Genomic DNA, 23,250 nt, shown 5'->3' on the forward strand with positions numbered 1-23,250 from the left:
ACATTTAGTGGAACTCACACTCACATACAGTACAGACAAACATAGCATTTCCATCACCTTCTAAAACAAACTGGAAATAACTTCCTTATTAAAATGCAAAGCCACTGCTACCCACCTGATACTGGGTGACGATGTCAGAGAAGGCCGGGTGCTGGGTGCAGCTCTCATCCAGCTGGACCATGCGGCGGTCATAGTCGGTGATGTAGCTGGTGAAGACGGAGAACTCGGCGCGCCGCGTCAGGATGACGTCCACCACCTGCTGACTCTCCTCCCTGTGCCGGGGAGACGCAGACTAGTCAGAGCAACAGAACCAGGAGCTGGGCCCGACTCTGGGCTCTTTACCCCAACACAACACTCAAAGAAACAGAACCAGTAAGAAAAACAAACTTCTTAGTCCAAAATATGAGTGTCCAAATCGCATGTAAGCCAACACAAAGCTTTCACCTGCAAAAGGTTGTTACCAAACATGACTAACCAGGTATCATTGTGTCACTGCATGAAAACATTTTTTTCATATTTTTGTATATTCTAGAGAGACAACTTGTGTATGTTTATGTTTATATGAGACAGTGATACACAGTTCAATGTAGTAGTGATTGCACTATAGATGTCTGTGTAGTGCATATGTCTTCATATTGGGGAAAATGAGAACATGTGCAATGGCTTTTCTGCCTTGGGAAATTATTTGCTGAGAGAGTAAAGTATTTACATTCTTGAACGCTAGTCTATATAGCAGCACATCTATAAGATATATGGCATCTGACGGCATTAAATGAGATGGGGTAACTGTGTACAAGCACAGTACCACACTGGTGCTAATCCTGTCAATATTAGGATGGTCTCAGTCCATTAACTGTATATCTAATTTAATTAAGGTGATAAAAAGTGCCATTGGGTGTTTCCATCTGTCAGCAGTATGTTTACATTATCCTTGTGGAACAAAAGCAATAGCTACTAAACAGCATTAAATGCAAACATACCTTATATCTCCCTTCATGTGTTTATAGCTCAAGACTCACTTCGTGTGACAGTGTAATATAAGATGATTAAAATGTGTATTTGCATGGAACCCACTTGGATATCAAGCAGCTGTACCTGTGTCTACATGCTGTATTAACTGCATATTGTATTGCTTGATGGTGTATTGATTGTGAGAGTGTGGGTATGATGGTGACTCTCACCACTGGCGGATGCGTTTCTCCAGCTCGGCGAGGATGCTGCAGTGCAGCTGGTAGATGTCGGGGAGGGGCCCCAGCATCTCGCCCAGGGTGTCCTCATCCAGAGCCGGCTCGCCGTCCTCTCCCACCGCCGCCGCTGCCACCGCTTCCCTGAAGTCCTGCGGAGGAGATGATGCAGAGGAGATGATGGACAGGCAGGCAGGCAGGGGCCGCAGCTTGAGCATCACTGTGTCTCTCACCACACATACCACACCCCTCTCCTGACAAACCCGCCTTTATCCTGATTTATGCTCCCTTTTTCAACAAACATATATCTGTTTCAGATGTTGTTCCATTTTGCCTGCATTCGTAAGCTTTCAAAAAAATGTGCAAAAGACAGACAGCATGAATGTAAAGTACAGACCGAAGGCTCCCTATCTGTATCTAACATTGAGCAAAAAATGAGTGTCATTTACTTTCACACGCACTGTGTCAGAGTCCAATCTTCTGTTGCACTTGTGTACCACCTTTACAGTCACTGCATCAGCACCAAACCTCTCTCTCTCTTGACCTTTTCCCCGCTGCAGAGCTGCTGGCCAGCATCACTGTACCATCAGACACCTTTTGTAACCCCAACTGGCCAGTGTCCGATTTACTGCAGCATCATATACATGTTCTGACCTCTGCATCCTGCATTGTTATATTACATTACATTTGGCTTACGCTTTTTAACTCAAAGCGACTTCCAAGGGGAAGGGAAACAATCAAGGTAGAGTACCTTGGTGCAGTGGTACTAGCCTTAGCGTCAGTGTGTCAACATTGACCTCTTTCGACCTCTCCCTTTCACAGGTGTTGCAGTCACTGAGTCATTACACACATATCCCACTGACCTATCCCACTCCAACTGTGCTGTTCATTTCTCTTTTTCTAAACCCTCACTGCGCTCCAGCAGCCAAGTCCTCATTAGGGAGTGTGTGTGTGTGTGTGTGTGTGTGTGTGTGTGTGTGTGTGTGTGTTGTGTGTATGTGTGCGTATGTGTGTGTGTGTGTTGCTGGCTCACACAGGTGAAGACAAAAGTGTCAGCTGCATGAGACAGAGATTCTGAAAGGTGGTGTGGTCGCGCTGGTAACAAACAACAGTTACTTGCGTTAAAGGCAGAGTCTTCAGTTTTGTTTTTTCTGTGAGGAATTGCTGATATTTGAGCTCAACAGCCAACTACATCACACCCCTCCATTCCATGCTCCTGAGGCTCCGTGATGATTGATATTGTATACAGCTCAGTCTAATGCACTGTTTTCAAACACTAAACAGAAAGTTAAAGGACCATGGTGTAGTAGAATGTATAGAAGTAGACTGACCCACTGTACATTTAACAATATAAACAGTGAGTCATTATGGCCAAGATAACTCTACGAGCCATTGGTTATGTTGGACATAAGAGAGTGTAAATAGTGAGGTATAAAATTGTATACTTCACTACTAACACTATGGTATCCATATGATGTCCTTGACTTTATGTACACACATCCTCAGAGGAGTTAAAAATGATTTTGTTGGCTTTTTGGGGAAAAAGATCGAAGATGAAGCAGGTCAACTTTATGAATTAGTTTGAGGTGCAGAAATGGTCTGAGACACCTCTGTGGATAAAGATTTCTGAAAACACCATAAATAACCCAAAGCCTTGATGTGTCTGCGAGGAGAGTGTGTTTGAAGCTGATCAATTTCACTTTTCGGAGCCGGCTGACATAAAAACGAATCCTGACATACACACTGCGAGATAATCCTGTGACACCCCACCTTGGGATCGCGCATTAATCAATCGCCATCGATTTCAACTGAGTTACAATTTGTCACTGCTTCTGTGAATCATCCCGGCTATTTTATGGGCCTCAGTGCATCCCCCATGGGGGGACTAGATGGTTGTCTGGTGTCTCCACTTGACTGCTGGGAAACATAACGTATAGAGGAGGATCGGTGTGAAACTGTGGCCTAGATGGCCAACACCATATCTCACCCCTATGAGGATAATCCTAATCATGCCATCGGTCAGTCTTAACATCTCAGCAAGGAAGCGAAAGCAAACTGTCCAAGCTGTGCTGGGACCCATTTACAGGCAAAGCTGAAGATAGGGATGGAGGAAGTAGCTAAAGTGGGGAGCTTGATAAAATATGTCTTCATTAAAAGTGTGTGTTTGTTTGTCTATGTGTTTGTTCACATTGTGCAGAAACACAACGTTGTGGCTTTGTGGCAACTTTGTGGGCTCTGTGGCAAACAGGTGATTTCAGATTGAGATTTGTGATGATCCGCGTTTGCTGATCCTAATCCCGCTAAAAGCACTGGGTTCTGGTGAAGCTTGACAAATCCTTTCTAAGGAAGAGAGAATAAAAACGGGTGCGAGGACTGCTTGAACAGCCCTGTTATTGCAAGAGTCCTGCTGGACAACAACAAAAAGCATAACTTCACTTCCCATTTGGGGACAGGGTCTGGAAATTCTTTGTATTTTTGTTATTCCGTATCAAACAATGGAACAATAGGCTGTGTGTTTTCTCCTGAACCGCTCTGTCGGTGGTCTGCTTTCCTCACTGTGTGCACGCAATGAGAGAGAGAGAGAGAGAGAGAGAGAGAGAGGAGAGAGATACAGAATGAGAAGCACAGAGAGAGAGAGAGAGAGAGAGAGGGGGGATGAGAGAGAGAGAGAGAGAGGAGAGAGATACAGAATGAGAAGCACAGAGAGAGAGAGAGACAGAGAGAGAGAGGGGGGATGAGAGAGAGAGAGAGAGGAAAGAGATACAGAATGAGAAGCACAGAGAGAGAGAGAGAGAGAGAGAGAGAGGGGGGATGAGAGAGAGAGAGAGAGAGGAAAGAGATACAGAATGAGAAGCACAGAGAGAGAGAGAGACAGAGAGAGAGAGGGGGGATGAGAGAGAGGGAGAGAGAGGAAAGAGATACAGAATGAGAAGCACAGAGAGAGAGAGAGACAGAGAGAGAGAGGGGGGATGAGAGAGAGGGAGAGAGAGTGAGAGAAGGAGGAGTGAGAGTTCAGCACAAGAATGCTGAGAAGGCAATCAATTCTGCTACAGTGTGTTTCTGCCATTATCAGATAATAGGGCTCTCCTTCCAGGGGTGTGTGCTGCTCTTACAGTATCCTGTATCTCTGAGAGCGATTACAGTACCAACTTGTGTTGCTTGGGCGTGATTAATATCAGCCAGAGAATGGCCTCCAACACAAGGCTCTTATGACACAAGCTGAGGGGAGGGGAGATCACTGATTTAATGACATCATCATAAAGCGATAATCAGGTTCTGCTCGACTGAACATGGCCTTTGATTAATGGCATCCATTTTTTTAACACACTACTTCTAATTGAGTGAAACCATATAAATATGTATATCGTATTAATATTATAAAAGCGACAAATTTGGCTTTTCAGTGCAAGAAAAACATGTTTTCATGCTGCAATTTGACATGCCCATGCATTCTCCTAATGACTTGTAACTGCTCACTTGCTGTCCTAATGTTATGCCACTTAGGTTCTTCATATGAGAATTTACTACAGTCTATAGGATAATACATTCTCTCCATGCAAGTCCCACTTTGTATAACATTAGCATTGTTTAGTGTTAGAATGTGTGCAAATTCCTTTGGCCACAGCTTTTTTATATTCAAATGAGCCAATTATACCAGGGGTGTACAAAACTAAGAGTCATCTGAGGCTACGCACCTTGCTCAAGGGTATTCCCGTCCTAACAAATTATGCCATAATTTCCCTTCAACTTTGCACTGCTCAAATTACCGGTATTGTGCAAATTCTGTGATTTAGGAACGAGGCGACGCATAAAGGAAATCCTTTCTGAAGGTCACTCTCTGGCAGCGGAGGTGACACGACTCCCCCCCCCCCCCTCACCCTGTGTGTCCGTCACCCATCGGATCAGTCACTCACCCTGAGAACCCCCCCACCCCCCCGCCCCCGCCACACACACACACACACACACACACACACCTCCCTTAGGGCTCTCCACTGGATGTTTTGACACTCTGGAACAAATAGCTAATGAAAACAAATGAAAAAACAATGCAGCCCTGACATTTCTAAAGTATTAATGCTCTCTGGCAAACAGAGCCCCACAACAAACACATGCTATACACAGCCATGTGGGGACTGGTCGTAATTGCATGCTTTTTACATATTGTCATTTCAAGGTGCCTTGTATTCGTACCATAGGTCCCACCACCCCCAGGTGATTCTTAATATTTCAAACATAACTGGGTTCAGAAAGGACATTGGTACACTCAGGATGTAAACAGAATTAGACCTTAGCTCTATGCACGTAGGATGATATATTGATCTGCAAGACAAATCAGCCTGAGCTGCATGGAGAGGACCCATTCATCATATTATATCCTTGCACTACTACATCATCCACATGTTAGTGTATGGGGAAAGTCAGGTGGTGTTAAATAATAGCCCTGTCGGCAGCCTACAGCTGACCTTTCCCTCTGCGGCACGTCCGCATCAGGGAGCTGGCCTCCTGACATACTCCCCTGCTAGCAGATGCACTGATAGGATGGCCATTACAAAGGCATGCTGCGTGTGTTCTGCGTCACACACTGACACAGACCTGCTGCTAACCGATGTTGTCACGCCGAGGAAGTCCGTCTCACTGGAACAACACTGATAAACCTGTGCTTAAGCTTAAGGGTTGTATGTGTGTGTGTGTGTGTGTGTGTGTGTGTGTGTGTGTGTGTGTGAGAGAGAGAGAGAGAGAGAGAGAAAGAGTGGGAGCCAAAGACCTCCTCATCTGAACAGAGACCTACTTTCTGAACATCATTTCCAGAGCATTCTGAAAGTGTCATCATGTGAGAGTGAATAACACTGGAAATGTAATGGTGAAATGCATTTTACAGACACATAACTAGTCATAAAGGCCCCATTTTGAGTCTTGGAGAGGAAAAGAAGGAGAGAATAAAAAAACAACATCTCATCATCATACACTGAGCTAAATGATGTTTGGAGCTTGGTGGTCTTACCTCCTCGATGTGTTTCAGAGCTTTTACATGTCTGTGAAGAAAACAAAACAAAAAAAACAAACAAACATTAAATTCCCTGATACGTGCCATAGACGGCAGAAGTTTTCCAAAAATATCTATGTCCTACCTATGGGGTAGCTAAAGAGTTAACAGGCAAAGAATCGATTTGGTTTTTGGATTTTTAATCCACTATGTATGAAAATACTGCTCAGTGAAGCACTTCCCAAATCCAATATCTTGTGTGCAGCGTCGATGTAATTGGCTGTCAGTTAGTGTTGCAGTGGATGCTATTGTGTGAATTAGTGCAGACAGTGATGAAGACAAGGCACGCCTGCAAGAGGCTGGGTCCTGAATATGTTAAGGCAGACACTTACTCTCTCTCGGAGTCCACCAGCTCCTTGGCCACGTAGAAGGCTCGGGATCGCCCATCAATCTGAGTGACAGCGAGAGAAGCAGCGAGAGGTGAATGAACAGACGCTGCGTTTAACCCTTAAAGGAGTACCGGTGTGACGGGAATGTTGGGAAATTAACATTCTAAAGAATATCTGGGTTCATTGAATTCAACATAGAATTTTAGAACCTTCAATTGTTGCGGAACTTAGAATGTTCAAAAACCTACACCTTTAAGGGTTTAAAGGGGTCTCAGTTTCAGCGACGAGGCCCATGCCACATGCCGAACAGTCACGGCTATCCTGGAGAAGAGTTGCTTTTTTTCCCTCTTCCTCTCTCTCTCTTTCTCTTTCTTGCTCTCTCTCTCTCTCTCTCTCTCTCTCTCTCTCCCTCTCCCTATTTCAACCTCGGCTGTCAAAACAAGACTGATCATTTCATTAAAGCAGAACATCAACGTGAAAGCTTTTCGCAAATACACAGTTTAAAATTCAGATGCATTATGTATGAGCGGTCCAAGGGTTTTTCATGGGCGATAACAAAGCGCCCATTGATTTGCACGCTAATCACTAGCCTCTGCACTCACAGGATGTATATGTTTGGTGGATTGTGGCAGTTTATTTGGATCTTTTGGACATTACTGTGTCCCCATTTCCAATTCTCAAACTTTTTGAAATGGATCAAAAATGGCATATTGGGGGTTCAGAGTTTGAGCTAGTGCTGCTTTGCTGAAATGGGGATACCGTCAGGGGACCTAGAGGCATTTCTTGTTTTGCTTTCTCTTCAAGTAAAGAGGGAGATGAGGAGAAAGAACAGCATGAACAGAGGATGAGTAATAGAATGCAAAAATGGAAGTGAAAGAAGCAGAGAAAAAAGAGTGAAGCATCAAAGGGATGAAGAAGTGAGAGCGAAGACAAAATAAAGGAGCATAAATCACATATCTTGTGGCTGACTGGGAATGCCAAGGCAAAGAAATCTAGTGGAGTTCATCTCAGTGTTGCTTTTAAATTACCATACAGAGGGAAGAAATTAACAGTGGTGAGCTGTTTGAAACATGAATGACAGGTTACTTGTCCTTGGTGAAGATCTAGAAAAGGTCTAATGTATGTTGACTCTCAACAGTCCTGACCTGTCTGTCATAGCTATGATCTCCGCATCCCTCTTCCTCCTCGGAGGTGCGGCCATGGTCTTCCTCAGCAGACAAACTGGTGGATGCGGGACAAACAGGGAAGGGCTCTGTGTAGGCACTGTACAGGAGAGAGGGACACAGACAGAGAGATATCAGTAACGGCTAAACTAGGCTCTTGACTTGGGAACCTCAAAGCAAGGCAGTACCACATAACATAAACAGATTACAAACAACACAAACACAAACAGGCTCAAAAAGTATATAATGCAACACAGCACAACGCAAAAAAAAACACAACGCAATGCAACACAGCCCAAGAAACACAACACAGTAGGGATGCAACAAACAATTACTGTCATTGTTGATTAATCAGACTATTATTTTCTCGATTGATCGATTAGTTTGGTCTATAAAATGTCCAATGTCCAGAAAATGTCCAGAAAATATTCAAGTGTAATAACATGGAATCAGAGAATGTTGAGTTATTTGCTTTAAAAAATTACTTAAACGGATTCATCGATTTCCAAAATAGTTGGTGATTACTTTAATAGTTCATGTACCAATTGTTGCAGCCCTACAACACAACACAATGCAACACAACACAGCCAAGCAAAACACAGCATAAACACACTGGTGTGAACTAATCTCAACTTACAGAATCACAGCTTTATCACAAAAGAGGCTATATGGTCTGGAAGAGAGAGTAGGAAAAATAAAGGTGTCAGATTTATACCCTTGTTGATTGTATGCGACTCAGCCATACAGACAACTTACAGATAGCCAATTGCGCTTTACCGTAACTGGAACTTTCCCAAAATGCCCTTGAGTGTGCCCCCTTCCGAGCTCCAAGAGTACAGTTGTAACACGCTTGGCTGGGGCCAGATTGCAGAGACATTAAGAGCGGAGATGAGAGGGTTTGCTTCCGACGTCCCATGGCGAGATGCTTCACCATCACAAACTCTGCCCCGCAGGGTAAAGACATAGAGCTAAGTGACTGTGCACACACACACACACACACACACACACACGCGCACATGCACTCACGCACGCACACACGCACACACACACACACACACACACGCACGCACGCACCCACACACACACACACACACACACACACACACACACACACACACACACACACACACACACACACACACACACACACACACACACACACACACACACGCACACACTCACTTACACTCTCTCTCTCACTTTGGCTCTTTCACACACACTCATGTACACCCACAAACATTATACTCATAATAGTGGGAAGAGGTGAGGTGAGCTAAGCTTGTTTTGTCTTGAATTTCTATGAAGAATTAGTACAAACACTATGACGAAAAAAGGACACAGCTGGACTCCACAGTCAACGGGAAAATGTTATTGGTTCACACTGAGAAACATAGCTTATTGAAGCAGGAGGAAGTATAAGTCAGATGGTGCTCATTTCCCTCCTGTAAAAAGGCAACTACAAAAGCAGAATGCAGCACCTTCGATGATAGGCTGTCTGCTTTCACACGTTCAATAAAACCAAGCTTCTTAGCAATATGGCCTGTAAAGCATGTACGTGACTGAGAGTGTAAAACATGTTTAGGTATCAAATAATTGTTGCAAAGACAACCTGAAAAATCATGGTGTACAAAAGGCTATCACTGTGTGATAAAGCTTTACAAATGAATATATCTTTGGATTGGATTTCTGTCAAGAGGAGAGTCGACTCACTAATGAACATTCGTCTTCTGTCTGGCCAACACTGTATTTCACATCACTTTGTCAGCACAGCTGATCAGTCAGCTGATACAGGCCTATTATTGAAAGTGCTTCACAAACATTTTGCTTTTAGCCTAGAAATCTAGATGCACCCTAGCGACAGCAAATGTAATTTGCAGCCAGGGTAGTCTAGCAACTCTCCGTTGGCTTGCGAGCTGGAAAAACCAAACTCTAGTCCAATCACATCGTGTATAGAGTCGGTGGGCGGGCTTAACATAATGATGTCAGAGTTTCAACGGTTCCGTGTGAATTCCCTGCTACTTGAAAACAAACAAGATGGATGCTGCTGCTGGCAAACAGCGGTCTTTGAATCGGCTTTGGCCGCAACTGGAGTTAAGCTTTTTTTTAAGTTGGCAAAAGTTTGATCTACCAACTAGCTCCGCTGGTGGGAAAACGCATGGGACTCATGGGTTGTAGCGCTATTGTGTTCAGAGGGAATTTGAAAGACAACTGTTTATCCCGCCCCTCGGATTGAGCACGGCCAATGGTGAGTTCCCAGACCCTACTTCTTGATGTGGGTCTGGCTCATCAGGCTAGTTTTCTTTACCATATTTTTAAATGTTTAGGCATAGAAAGTAAGGTTGGCTTATAGGCTTTCAGACAAAACAAAGGTGTTGGTGCTTTCACAGACATTGACCCTACTAACATGGTATCATAATAACAATGATTGACAGCCAATTTTGAAACAATATTATACTTGTAAACTATTATACGTGTTACTACAACATAGGATTTATGTGGAATCTCACACGATGTGGGTGACAAATATGTGTCTCTATTTCCTAGTTGTCATGGAAACGGTGCCACAGGTATATCTTTTGGGACCCCTAAACCAAGACTAAGTTGATTTTGCGGCTAATGAAAACATGCCAACAGCCATTCTTGTTTTATCTTCACTTGAAAGCTGCACAAACATTCAGTGTAACTTTTATGACAATTTCTCTGAGCTTCACCTCTATAAACCTCCAGCCGAGATCCGCTCAGCATTTATGTCAAGTTTTTAAATTTGAGTGCAACAACTGTGCTGCAATAATCATATTGTAGATAATCAAAACTCTGTGTCAGGAAAGGGGCACACAGACAATATAGGTACATCCATACTCCCCTGGTACCTTTGTTCCCTTTATGGCCAGTTCAGGTACTCATGATGTGGGAGTTCCTCGATACTCGAGGTGGGTGGATGCCTTAATGTGGTGATAATGTTAGGACAAAGAACAGCACAGCTAACGGACACAGAAAGAACCAAATCAATAAATATTAAATATTTCCATAAAGAAATATTATTGTCCATAAAGAAAATGCAATGCTTTGCATCATGGGGTGATACATAAATTACTGCAATGAAAAAACATAAATCTAATGCAGTTCTGCTATATATGTGCAATAAATGGCATTTATTATTTATCGTGTTGAGTTATTACCTCAAAAACCAGCCAACCCTCAAAGGCTAAATCAGAGGCTGCTGAAGAGATCCCCTTTTTTTCCTGTAGCGATTTCCATAATGCTAAACTTCCCGCTGATCTTCTTGTAGGACACAAAAGACTCTCTCTCTCTCTCATCATACATAATTTTCTCTATCAGAGAGAGTTGGCAATCGGAACAATACTCCAGCGCCCTTAATATTATCATTAAGGAAAGGCAATTACAAGGGGAAATCACTGCTGCTATGACCACTGTGTCTTACATTTAAAACACCCCTGAGCCAAATGTACTGTGGAATATTATCAAGTGCAAACACAATGACTTTCTATAGCACACACATATATGTTCTTGGCACCTGATGTGTTGGGGAAATTCATGTTATGAAAATCAATTGTTTTAAAAGCTGAGTGCTGAAATTCATTCCCATCCTGCCAATAGCACTATTACTGGTAATAACTACTACTGAAATTACTTCATTAACTGTCTCAATTTGAAATCCTAAAAAGGAAATAAGAAATAGGATGGCATATAGAGTGAGAGAGAAAATGTTTGTTGGCTTTAGGCTAATGACATTGTCAAATGCATTTATGGTCTGTATGTTCTTGTGTGTCCGAATGGTAATTTTGAGCTTCACCAGGATGGTAAGCCCTTACTATAAGTGTTGATTGCATGCAAAGACAATTGTTTAGGCTTATTTACCACCCACTGCACAAAATACATTAATCCATACACAACACAAATATAGCTTTTTACTTTGTCTGAACAGGAACCCAAGCCTGGTGTCATTAAATCCTTTAGAAAATTAACTTGAGAGTTACAGGCGGGCAGAATCATGCAAGAGGAATTTATGCTAAAAATACAGAATAAAAAGATAACATTTTTAAATGATTTTCTCTCGATTTGAACAGATTGGAAGGAGGACATCACTAAACCTGCCTCTCTAGAGAGATCCTCTAAAAGAATCATGCAGTTGAACTTAAAATGGAAAGTTTACTATCTATGATGCATTTAAAAAAAAGTATTATGGAAATTATAAAAATAGCAAAATATGATAACTGATGACAGAGGAAAGTGACTGATAAGATGGTGGGGCACAAACTGAATACTACTGACGTGCACGTTAAGACAACAAAAAGCCTCACTAATCTGGGAGCGCTGAAAAACAACAACATTCTCTGGTGTGTTTGGTCTTCTTCCTAACAATGCCACACCTCGCCTTGTTGTTCGAGTCGCAGGGGAGTCTGGGAACTTCAGATCAGCCCTGTCTCCACCTGCCCCCCCGCCACAGTGACCCTGTCCCCCCTCCGCCCTTGTCCTGCATTTCCTGTAAACAGCAAGGTGGAAGCCGAGAGGCAGGCCGCTTCCTCCCCCGGGATGACCTGGCAATGACCTCAGCGTGCCTGCCATTGGGGGCCCACCCTAGGCCCTGGCCACAGCAGTGTGTGTCGGGCCCACGCCCATGAAACACAGTGTACCAGAGATTAGGAGAGCGAGAGAGAGAGAACACCTTCCAAAACTCGAGCGCCGACAGAGCGAACATCTTGAGCTGAGCTCCGCAAGCCACCGGCGTAGCGATCCGACTGAGTCATCAGTTTTCTCACAGGCCAGAGAAACCAGGTGCGCTAGCTAGCAGACAGACAGTCATCAAACTATTCCCTTTAGCTTCTAGCACAGATGGTGACCAGGATGGAAAGATCATAATAAAAAAACAATTCATGTCTTTCACTTCTACTTTACTGGTGAGTCACATACACTACCGGTGAAAAGTTTGGGGTCACTTGCATCGGTTGTGGAGACACAGCTGTGCGTAGTTTCACGCGAGTCATCATTGCCCTTGGGCATTTTCAGCCGGTTGGAAATTGGACTAATTCTATTTTTATTTTTTATTTATTAATTTGTTTGTTGTCTGTCTTATATGTCTTGGTGTCACGGGTACGCTGGCGACTACGCCGCTCCGTCCGCTATTGTCTTTGTTAGTCTATGTGTCAATGACAATGTCTTATATGTGGAGCGCTTTGGTTTGCACTCTGTGCATGTTAAATGCGCTATACAAATAAAACTGACTTCACTTGATTTGACTTGACTTGACCACTCCATTATAGACAGAATACCAGCTGAGATCAGTTGTATTGTTTTTTAAATCAGGGCAGCAGTTTTCAGATTACATTATGTGCTTACATAATTGCAAAAGGGTTCTCGACTGTTGTAGAAAGAAATTACTGATCTTTAATGCAATATCTACATTGCCCATTATCAGCAACCATTCATCCAATGTTCCAAACGCACATTCTGTTTACTAATTTGATATCATTTTAAAAGGCTAACTGAGAAAACATTGGAGAACCTTTTTGCAATTTTGTAAGCACATAATGTAATCTGACAACTGCAGCCCTGTTTAAAAAAGGAATGCAACTGATCTTGGCTGGTATTCTGTCTATAATGGAGTGGAATGAAAGTGACCCCAAACTTTTGACCGGTAGTGTATGTGGAATTTCAATCTCTACAATGGAGGCACCTGTTCTCTCTATGCTAAAATCCCTTCATAGCCTACTTATACAGCACTGTGTAGGGTATGCCATTGGTACTGTGTTAACTTTGCTAAAGCAAGGTTTTATTTCCATTTTATTGACAATAAACCTTTATGCTGAGGGCTGATATCTGCTTTTTTGGAGCATCTGCACAAATGTATCATCCAGCCCAGTCCCTCAGTCACATTGCTGTTGCTACTGGGTAAATGAACCGTCTATGTGAAAAATGAATGGATGTTGAACTGGAGAGGAACCAGAGAGTCACAAAGCCAATAGTCATCCAAGAAGCCATTAAATGCTTAGATCTCGATTTGTACTTGGACCATGAGCCAAGCTGGCATAACACATGAAGCTGCTTTCATTGCAGGACCATTTATTTTATTTTCCCAATCCTGCACTTTACATGTAGCACATGTAGCACACAAGACAAATGCAACCCTCTAATGACTGCTGTCCACACATTAATTAGTAAAAAAACTATATATGGCCAGTAGGCCTGTTGTGGTTTTACCCCCTGATCTGGGCTTTTAAGAGTGTGATAAAAGTTGTGTCCTCTGAGGTGAAGAAAACACACACACACACACACACACACACACACACACACACACACACACACACACACACACACACACACACACACACACACACACACAAACTAATTTTGTATATGAACAGATTTATGACACATTTTGGCTAATTGTCTTGCCTTTGCATTATTCTGCAAACTGTCCTTTGGGCAGAGACACACACAACAACCCAACTCCTCCTTAATTGGTTAAAAAAAATGAGGGAGAAGGAGGAAGAAAAACACACACACACACACACACACACACACACACACACACACACACACACACACACACACACACACACACACACACCCACACACACTTTAATCCACAGTCAATCAATCACGGCACTGTCAGTGGCCGGCAACTGAGGACGGTGGCAATGTCAACTCTTCACTGAGAGCTTGGGGAGGGAAAACAGACGACACCAAACAAAACAGCATCAGCAGCAACAGTAACGGCGGTAATCTCCAGGGAGAGCGCGAGTGGCAAGCGCCGCAGACAGATAGGCCTTTTTAGAGCGCCAAGAACATGCAGCGCTGCGAGATTGCAGCCTCACAATGAGGCGAATCAATAATGTCACCGCGCGAGAAAAAGGGGGCCCAGGGTCCAGAGATCATTGTCTGCGTAATGGACATTCAGACGCGTGGCGCGCCACCACCAGCCAGAGCAGGAGGCTCTTGGTTCAGAGACAGAAGCTGCATTCATTCACTAGCTTCTCTCTACAATAGTTTATCTCTGAAAACGGTGGAGAAAGAAATGGAGTGGAAAACGTGAGTGACAGAGGGAATTGTTTCCTCTTGCCTTCCTCAGTGGATTGTGCATAGCACACTTTTTTGCTATTGTAAGATGATTTGCCTCGGTTCATATAGAGGAATACAGGCTAATACTCCTGACTCTCTGAGCTATAGGAGACCTAATAAATAGGGGACCTCCGATAAGTGGCCGGTATGAACACATGTCGTAACTGGCGATGAAAAGAGACAACGGAGGGGGCAGGGGAAATTTCCCAGGTGTGCTTCAGAAAACTCATTAAAAACATTACCAAGGGGCCACTTGAGTCGGTCAGCTGTGCTGGCTACATGGGAGGCCATTGGACAGATATATCTAATTGTGACTTGGAGGTGGTTTCACTGGGCTTAGTGGTGGTCAAAGCAGGGTCACTGTTTCCTTGTATGTTTGCAGACCCGTACATTGCTCTGTCTCTCTCTCTCCCCACTCCCCAGGGCTAAAGACTCAGGAGAACTGTCTTTAATAACATCCGTCCTAAACTTCAGACCCAAGGTCCTGGCTTACATCCTAGCTCCCCTCCCTTCTAGCACTCTTTCTTTCTCTCTCTATTCTTCAATCTCCACCTACTGTTTTCTGCCTCCCTCCACTACTACACAATGGTACCTTACCAGAGAGCTTGCAATAAAGAAGAAAAATGACTCTGACTTTTTAATCCAGTTTTCTGCTGTTTTCGCCCCAAACTGAACAGTGAGGTGGAGAGCAAAATTACATATACCGGGAACTACATGAAAACCAGATAATGAGTTCAGTCCTCCCACAAGCATAATCAATTCTACCCAAACTCAATGATCCTCAAAGCCACAGGCTGTGCATGGAAAACACCAACAATCCGTTGGTTAGTCTGTAGCGAGTTAGGCTGGACACATTATGTTAGAGTCTGGAGGTTATTTGACCCATCTGTTATCTGACTGTGGTCCCACAACTCCACAGAAAGATGATTCCATTGGTTTAAAAGCATGTGGTTGTATGGCTGAGAAGGTGATAAACGATTTTATCGTTGTTTATCAGTTTCTCTGTCCAGCAGCTGACCCATTCATTCAGCACTGATTGGTGCATGACTTTGTTTAAATGTGAAAAGCTTTTCTTAATTTTAAATGTCACAAAATGTATTTAAACAAACACTTTTTAAAGAAATAGCATTAGGCTGTCACCAAAGAAATTAGTAACTGATCGGCCATACCTTTCAGTCTCCTGCTCAGGGGTATGTGGCTTGTTCTCGATTCCAGCAAAGCTGTTCATGTCCACATAGCCATCAGTGTCATTAGCGGGCATGGTCGACCGGTTCCGGTCATCGAAGAACTCTGTGATGGTCACCGCACGTGTAGGTCTTCCAGTGGGTATCTGGATGTTCTCATAGTCGGAGCTCATGGCCGGGATGTTCTCATAGTCCGACATGTCCGCGCTGGGGAAGGAGATGGACCGAGGCTTGGTCAGAGGCAGAGGCATGAAGGGGGGTCGCGAGCGGTCCTCGAAGGACTCCACTCTGGAGATGCGCCGATCACCAAACATCTTGGGCACGCCTTTCCTCTTCTGACCGTCTCTGTACAGCAGGAAGGTGGCGGGGAGCTCGGGCATGTGCTGCTGGGTCACCACACGGGACTGCAGCTGCGGTGAGCTGCTGGTGCTCCGACGGTCCAGCTCCAGAACCCGGCTGGGCCCGTGGTGGCTGGACTCGGAGGAGGACCGTGACGAGCGCACACTGCCGTCCCCGTGCAGCTTGCTGTCTGCTTTCCTCCGGAACTTCAACGCCAGGAAGCGCTTGAACGAGGACTTCTTCTTTTTGGGCTTGTCCGACGACTCGTGCTGGATGAGGAGAGAGGGCGAGCTTTTGGTGACCGGCCTCTTGGTGATGTACGCCAGCTCGAAGGGCGGTGGGATGTCTACCAGAGACGTCGGGGTGGACACGCCGCTGGAGGAGTGGTAGCTCCTCTGAGAGAAGCTTCCGGACGAGGCGATGACACACGGCAAAGAGAGGTTGTCGTCTTTCCTCCTCAGCCTCTCCTCCCGGGGGGAGTTGTCACCTTCCAGGTGAGCCGTGAGCGGGAGCTCTCGCCCTTCAATTGAATATGACCGCGGACTCAAGAGAAAGCGCCTGGGCTTCAGGGAAGGGATCAGGCGGTTGACCTCGGCGTGTTTGAGCGGGTCGCCATTTTGGTCTAAGGCCACAGTGTAGTACTCGTGGGTCTGGTAATCGGTGCCGGTTTCCTCCGGAACAGTCTCAGGGACGTAGCCAGGCACTTTACCAGAAAGAGAGCGCGAGCGTGTTACAATGCTCTTCCTGTCCAGGGAGATGAAGTTCTCCCCTTCAGAATCCAGCCCTGCCTCCTCGTAGATGTGCTCGTCGCTGTCCGTGTCGCTGTCCTCGAAAAAAGGCACGATGTGGCAGTCCAGGTCCTCGATGTCCTCCTCGAATGCCTCAGTGGTGTGGGCGAACACCACCCTGTTGGTCAGCTCGGGCGTCCGGCCCACCTCCATTCCCACTGGCACCGTGATGTTGCAGAGTCGTACCCGAGGCTGGCAGCTGTTGCGTTGACAGTTGCTGCGCTGGCAGTTGCCGTGTTTGGCGTTGCGCTCCTTGATGCTCTTGCCTCCTTTGCTCTTCCGCTCCGTGTCGCTCTCGTCGTCGTCGTCGTCGCCTATCTCGACGTAGTCCTCCGACGACACACACTCCAAATGCAGCAGGTCGTCGCCGTCCTGGCTGCCCTCTATGTCTGCATAGTCGTCAGCTCCTTCTGGGTTTCTGTCTGCGTGACTCTGGGCCTCTTCACGTTCCGCATCCAGCTGGGCTTTCTCGGCCTCCGCAACGTCGTCGGATGATACGTAGTAAGGCTCTTGATTCGAGTTGGCTGTCTCGTCCTCTCTTGTGGAGTCCGGCATCTCACTGTCACATTCGTTCTCCGTGTCCTCCAGCTCTGGATCTGCAGTCGCCCCCAGGTCTGCGGGCACCGCTTCTATGACGGAGTAAGCATCAAAAGCGTCGTCCGCATCATCCACCTCGTCTGAGAACCGGTAGCATCCGGAGCGGTCTTTGGTGGCACGCTCCGGTTGCCACTCGCTGTTTTCATCCAGAGGACCAATCACATCGTATGGATACTCCTCACCCATAGGGGGAGCTATGCAGTTTGTGGCTTGTGACGCCAGCCTGGCCTCTGCCTCCTCGCTGGCCTCGCTCTCAGGCAGCACTGAGCGTAAACATCCTCCGCGGTGATTTGGGCTGCCGTCCTGCCTGCACAGCTGGCTGTCGTGCTCCGTGATGGGTTTGCTGAGGCGGGAGGTGCCATCGGAGCCATCTGGCTCTTCCGTCTCACCGCCGGGCCTCTCTGTCGGCTCGTCAGGGTTATCATCAGCATCGCCGAGGCTCTGTGGGGCCCCGCCGGCCTCCACGTCACCCTGTATCTCAGAGTACGTCTCGCACAGCAGACTTTCCCCAGCGGCCTCCGCTGTGTCCTCAGCCTCACAGGTTTCATTAACGTTTCCATGATCATCCTCCACACCAGCAGCACTAGCAGCAGCAGCATCGTCTTCGCAGTCAGGAGGTGCCTCGCCATCTTCTGCTGACCTGAGAGAGAGGGTGTCAGCTGATTCGGCAGCAGCCTCCTCCCTCTCCTCCTCGTCCTCCTCGGCAAAGTCCTCCGCCTCCTCATCCTCCTGCTCCTCCTCATCTACCACCTCCTTCTCCTGCTCCTCCTCCAGTTCACTGGAGTCACAGGCATCATTGTGGAGTAGTGTCAGCTCTCCCCCTGGATGGTCATTTGAGTCCGCATTGTCATCAAGCTCCTCTGAGACGTCAATAGCACGTTCTGTTTCGTCTGTTTCATTCCGTATAGCCTCTGATTCGCTCTCCTGCTCTGGCTCACTCTCTGACAGAGCCGAGTCTCCATTGACCACAACGCTCAAGCTGCTCTCTCCCTCCACATCCACGGCAAGCCGTGGCTTGGGAGCGACAGGAGGCTTAGGACCTCGTGTTGAAAGATAAGACCTTGACATGAGGCTCGAGTGCACCTTTATTGTCAGATGACTTCGAATCTTTGGTTTAGGAGCCTGCAGCTGCTTTTGATAACCTGTGAATCAAACAAATATTAGACACTGTCACTGTCACATTTTGTTGTCACTTTTTCAAAAAAAGGTAAAGTAAAGGAGAGAAAAAATACTGTGACATAATTGTTTGTGATGAGCCAACCAGTATGTTATAATCTGCTTAGACCTCACCAATCATAATTTGGAGAAACACACCCTCGCTTAACAAAATACACCCCTTGTCTTTTCCTGTTATTTAGTACCTGCCTTGACGCACGTCCTATTACACTCTCTGTGCACTTAGGTCTCTCTCTCTCTCTTACACTCTCTCTCACTCACTCACTCTCTGTCTATGTCTGTCTGTCTCTCCCTGCAAAGATATTGTTTTCCGACACAACTAATTAACTGGTCCTACAGACTTCTCTGGAAGGACTTTACACAGGAAGTGCAGCGGGAAAGGACATTAACGGACAGCCTGGCTCCTCCATGAACCCTTTTTGGAGCAAATATTCACAACACAAATGCACTTCCTTCTTGTCATTCTTCCCATGAATCACGCGAGAGAACCCCTTTTAGAATCTCTCTCCCTATCTCTCTTTCTCTCTCTGTCTCTCTCTATGCTCCTCTGTCTTTTCTAAGTCTCCCTATGTTGCCGTCCATACAAACTGTCACAAAATGAGATAAAGCAAAACTATCAACCTGTCTTGAAGACTAGGGCATAGACTATGCAAAGACAATTTGATGAAGAAGAAACTAGCTTAGATTTTTGGACCAGGATTCAGGATATGATCAACTAGGATCATAGAACACTTTCTTTTAGATGAAAAATCTTACATATTAAGAAAACACTGATTGAGCCTTACCTAAATTCATATGTTTCATCATGGTTATTAAGGTAGGAAGTATCTTAATCTATGACAACATAGGCTACATCTCTAGTTATAAGCATTACATGGAAAAACAATTACTCCTCATTACCCCAATTCACTCCCAAATTCAGAACAGAAGCAAACATTTTATATTAAATATGTAATTTCATACAAACATATGAGAAAGTAATATTTAGAAACTGACTGGATGAAGCATATCTCTTCACAATGTAGTTTCAGAGCTAACTCTCTCTTTCTCTCACTCACACACACACAAACACGCGGGCGCAGGAACATTCATGTGTAGGCTAATAGGTTACTTTGTCTTTTTAGAAACAATATTCAAGATAAAAGAAGAAGAATATTTGAGTACAACGAGCATCGTATTTCAACTTACTCGCAATTGATTGTCAACTACCTGTGTTCATTTTTGGTCATAATCCACCATGGCAACCAAAATATTTCCACTGTTGATATTTTGTCCAAGAAACGCCAACAGTAAATCCAAACTCTCCGTCCAGTTATTCCTCGTTCATTTTTAAATAATTTCAAAAGTGAGAAATACACCACATAAAACGTATCTCATAATCCGTATCCTTTGCAGAACCGTACTTGTGTTGTGGTGTAGCGATGTCTCAGTCCGAATGCAGGCATTGCACTGAAGATGTGAGTCTGGTGCGCGCGTGCTTGGATGTGTGGATACGCACGGCAAATCTGCGCGCTTCCTGAAGAGGTCGAGTCTTCACTCAAGCGATGGTCAATGGCCAAACCTACTAAGCAAGCATCAATTCCCCTATGAAAAAATACACCAAAACAAACATTCAGCTAATGAAATTGGACTGAAGCATGTAATATGCACTGCATTTGATAAAACCAGAACGGTACGTCCACTTATTAAAAGGAACACCAAGCCATTAGCCTATGCTTTTTGAAATTGTGGATCAATTGCCTAAACGTGGGTGGCTTTGCTAACACTCTGAAAAGTACATCGGAATCGACAAACTATTATTTTTGTGTAAATTTACTAGGCATAAGCTTCTTCTATTATACACATAGTTTGCAGGAGTAGCATTGCACGTGTTTATTTTGTATTCTTTAGACACATTTACATTGATCTCAGTGCTACCCTAACCGATTTGCATTGCCCTGTACATCTATATTATCGCCTTTTAAAACTTTTATTTATCAAATGATGTGATTAGGCTAAACTCAATACCTGAAAGCATGAAGTGCTTACATCTAGCCTAAGCTTTTTTAGTCATCACTCATAGACGTTTTCCAAGGTCTAGGTGATTCTAACAAACTTTCCTAAAAAATGTTTCTAAAAAAGTTTTTTTTGCAAGACACCAAAAGCATTTGCTATTGGTTTGGCTTCCTGCCCCAGCATCTGTCGGCTGCTTGGAGGAAAGCAGCTCTTTAAAAACCTCTCTTCATAACAGGAAACTGCTCTCCCTGTTTCCTGCACAACAGGCAACACTTCCTTAGCAACATGAACAAAGGTGGTGATGTTAACCCTTCAGGATCTAATTGTTTAAGCAAATTATAATGAATAAAAGAACTCACGCAGAACACTCCCCTTTTGTTTAACACAAATTACTCATTGTACAAATTACACAAATGATCTTTGTTAACATGAAAATCACAGAATATGATTGAAAACAGTGACCAACTGACAGTCAGTCTGAAAGTAATGTGCACTGTAGGCCTACAGCTGTAATTTTTCAGGAAGGTGACACAGTCTGTAGTCTTCCTGTAGCTACTGTTCCCAAAGACTACAGCACATACCACATAAAGATTTTCAGAAAATTTCACCATCAGCGTGAGTGTCATGAAGCCTGACGCCTGCCAGACTCGTTTCAAGCCCCCGACTGGGCCGCACCGACGGCCGTCAAGGACATGGAGAACACTGGAGGATGGTATCACTTGCCGCCCGCGGTGCCTGTCTGACAGCTATCCATGCGAGTTAAACGCTCACGTGTAGAGAGGTAAACTCTGGGGGTGCCTGGCTCGTTCTCCTCAAATTTCAAGGTTAGTAGCGTCAGCAGCTGCAGAGCAGCCATGAGATGAAGGTGAGGTGACAGGGAAACAGTTCACCTGCATGGGATCTTCCCACCTACCCCCTGCCCCCAGCTCAGTGTGGAGATATGCCATATGTTTGATTCCATGAAATCCATAGCTCAGATTTAGTGGGATAAAATTTAAAATGCTTCTAGCGAAATCTTATAATGGTAGGCATTTCAAAAGTTGTTGCACTGCAACTTGTGGGTAGAGATATTCTTGCACCAGCGGGCTTGTTTTTCCCATCAAGGACATGAACCACATTCAAACACGAAAAACATTGCATTGTACTTTTATTTACTTTAGGGCAAACATAATTGTGCTCCAATGAAAATATGTGAGTTGTGCTTTGGCACATGCTGACATATTTGTGTGAACATGTTTACGTTTTATTTTTTTCTCCTCGCAGGCTGCCATGGTTTAGCTCATTCCGTTTCAACGATGACATCCACTCCTGACTGCTGTGCTCACTCTTTGTTCTTTTAATGGCAAAGCACAGCTAAAGATAGCACCCGCCTGCTATTTGCCACTGCCAATTGTATCCCTCTGGAAAGCACACACTGCCACCACATTTGACCTTTTTCTTTTAAAACACACAAATATGTTTTTCTTTCGGTTGGAGGACCACAAACAGGGACCCGGGACAGTCAATATCTCCTGGGTCATATGGTAGCGATATAGATACAGATAGTGAAAGAATGGGGTTCTGGGTAAATATCCCTCCAGATGTGGCGTAGGCGATAAAAACATGTTTTCAACCGTGGTTACAAATATCCTTGACCATGAGACCATGATGAACTGTGTGGCATGGTCTATCCCTCCACCTGCAACGCTACATCACAGTTAGGGTCTAAGATTTAGTGTGTGTGTGGGTGTGTATGTGTATGTGTACATGTGTGTGTGTGTGTGTGTGTGTGTGTGTGTGTGTGTGTGTGTGTGTGTGTGTGTGTGTGTGTGTGTGAGATTGAAGGGGGGGGGTGCATACATTTCAGGAAAAACATGAGTGAGAACAAACCAAACCAACCCCCCTCCCCTCCTCATTCACCCGTCCTCCTTTTCTGACTCAAACAGGAAACCGATTGGGAAAAGGGGTCAGCAACTTGTTTCCAGACCCCAAAAGTGAAGCTGCGCTCTCAGCCAGGGAGATGTTTCGTAACACCTGCTGTGTGTGTGGAGCTACACGTCAGGATTGTTTTTAGCCTCTCACGAGACAAATTGCCACTGTCACGGCCAGTCCTGCTAAACAGTACATTCAGTAGGCTGGAGAGAAATGTGTTTTGAGTGCGCGTTTCAACACAGGATGCCAAACATGTTTATTGTGATATGATGATGGGTCGAGGGGGCGTATTTTTCACATGTGATTTTTCATAGGTTCTGGTAAATATCTGTTCTACGGGTGCATACAGTACATAAGACGAAATAGCTCCAGAAAAACTTATTTTTGTGCTAATGAAATACTCGTTGCAACCACTTTGTAACCGTCAGGCCACAATAGGCACTTTATTTTTTATGTGATT

At 44.9% G+C, this 23,250-nt stretch overlaps 1 protein-coding gene across 4 annotated transcripts in view; it reads right to left on the bottom strand.

Annotated features, from left to right (window-relative positions):
- The window catches only part of fgd5a (FYVE, RhoGEF and PH domain containing 5a), a 45,779-nt gene extending 25,104 nt beyond the window's left edge, over positions 1-20,675 (bottom strand). For 2 of the 4 annotated variants that reach the window (XM_076269058.1, XM_076269056.1), the window contains exons 1-7: positions 20,094-20,675; positions 15,970-18,850; positions 7,703-7,820; positions 6,561-6,619; positions 6,187-6,217; positions 1,182-1,336; positions 116-272 (exon numbers count right to left, since the gene is read on the bottom strand). In XM_076269058.1, the coding sequence (XP_076125173.1) occupies positions 116-272; positions 1,182-1,336; positions 6,187-6,217; positions 6,561-6,619; positions 7,703-7,820; positions 15,970-18,850; positions 20,094-20,103 (3,411 nt within the window). In that variant the 5' untranslated portion in view covers positions 20,104-20,675. Of the gene's footprint in view, positions 1-115; positions 273-1,181; positions 1,337-6,186; positions 6,218-6,560; positions 6,620-7,702; positions 7,821-15,969; positions 18,851-20,072 lie in introns of all 4 variants that reach the window. The other 2 variants (XM_076269059.1, XM_076269057.1) reach the window with 2 other exon arrangements.
- Positions 20,676-23,250: the final 2,575 nt, after the last annotated feature.

The sequence above is a fragment of the Alosa pseudoharengus genome, unplaced genomic scaffold (assembly GCF_046254945.1).
Source record: "Alosa pseudoharengus isolate Yale_2024_CS ecotype anadromous, Long Island Sound unplaced genomic scaffold, YU_APseudo_1.1 YU_APseudo_1.1_scf_5, whole genome shotgun sequence".
Classification (NCBI taxonomy): Eukaryota; Metazoa; Chordata; class Actinopteri; order Clupeiformes; family Clupeidae; genus Alosa; species Alosa pseudoharengus.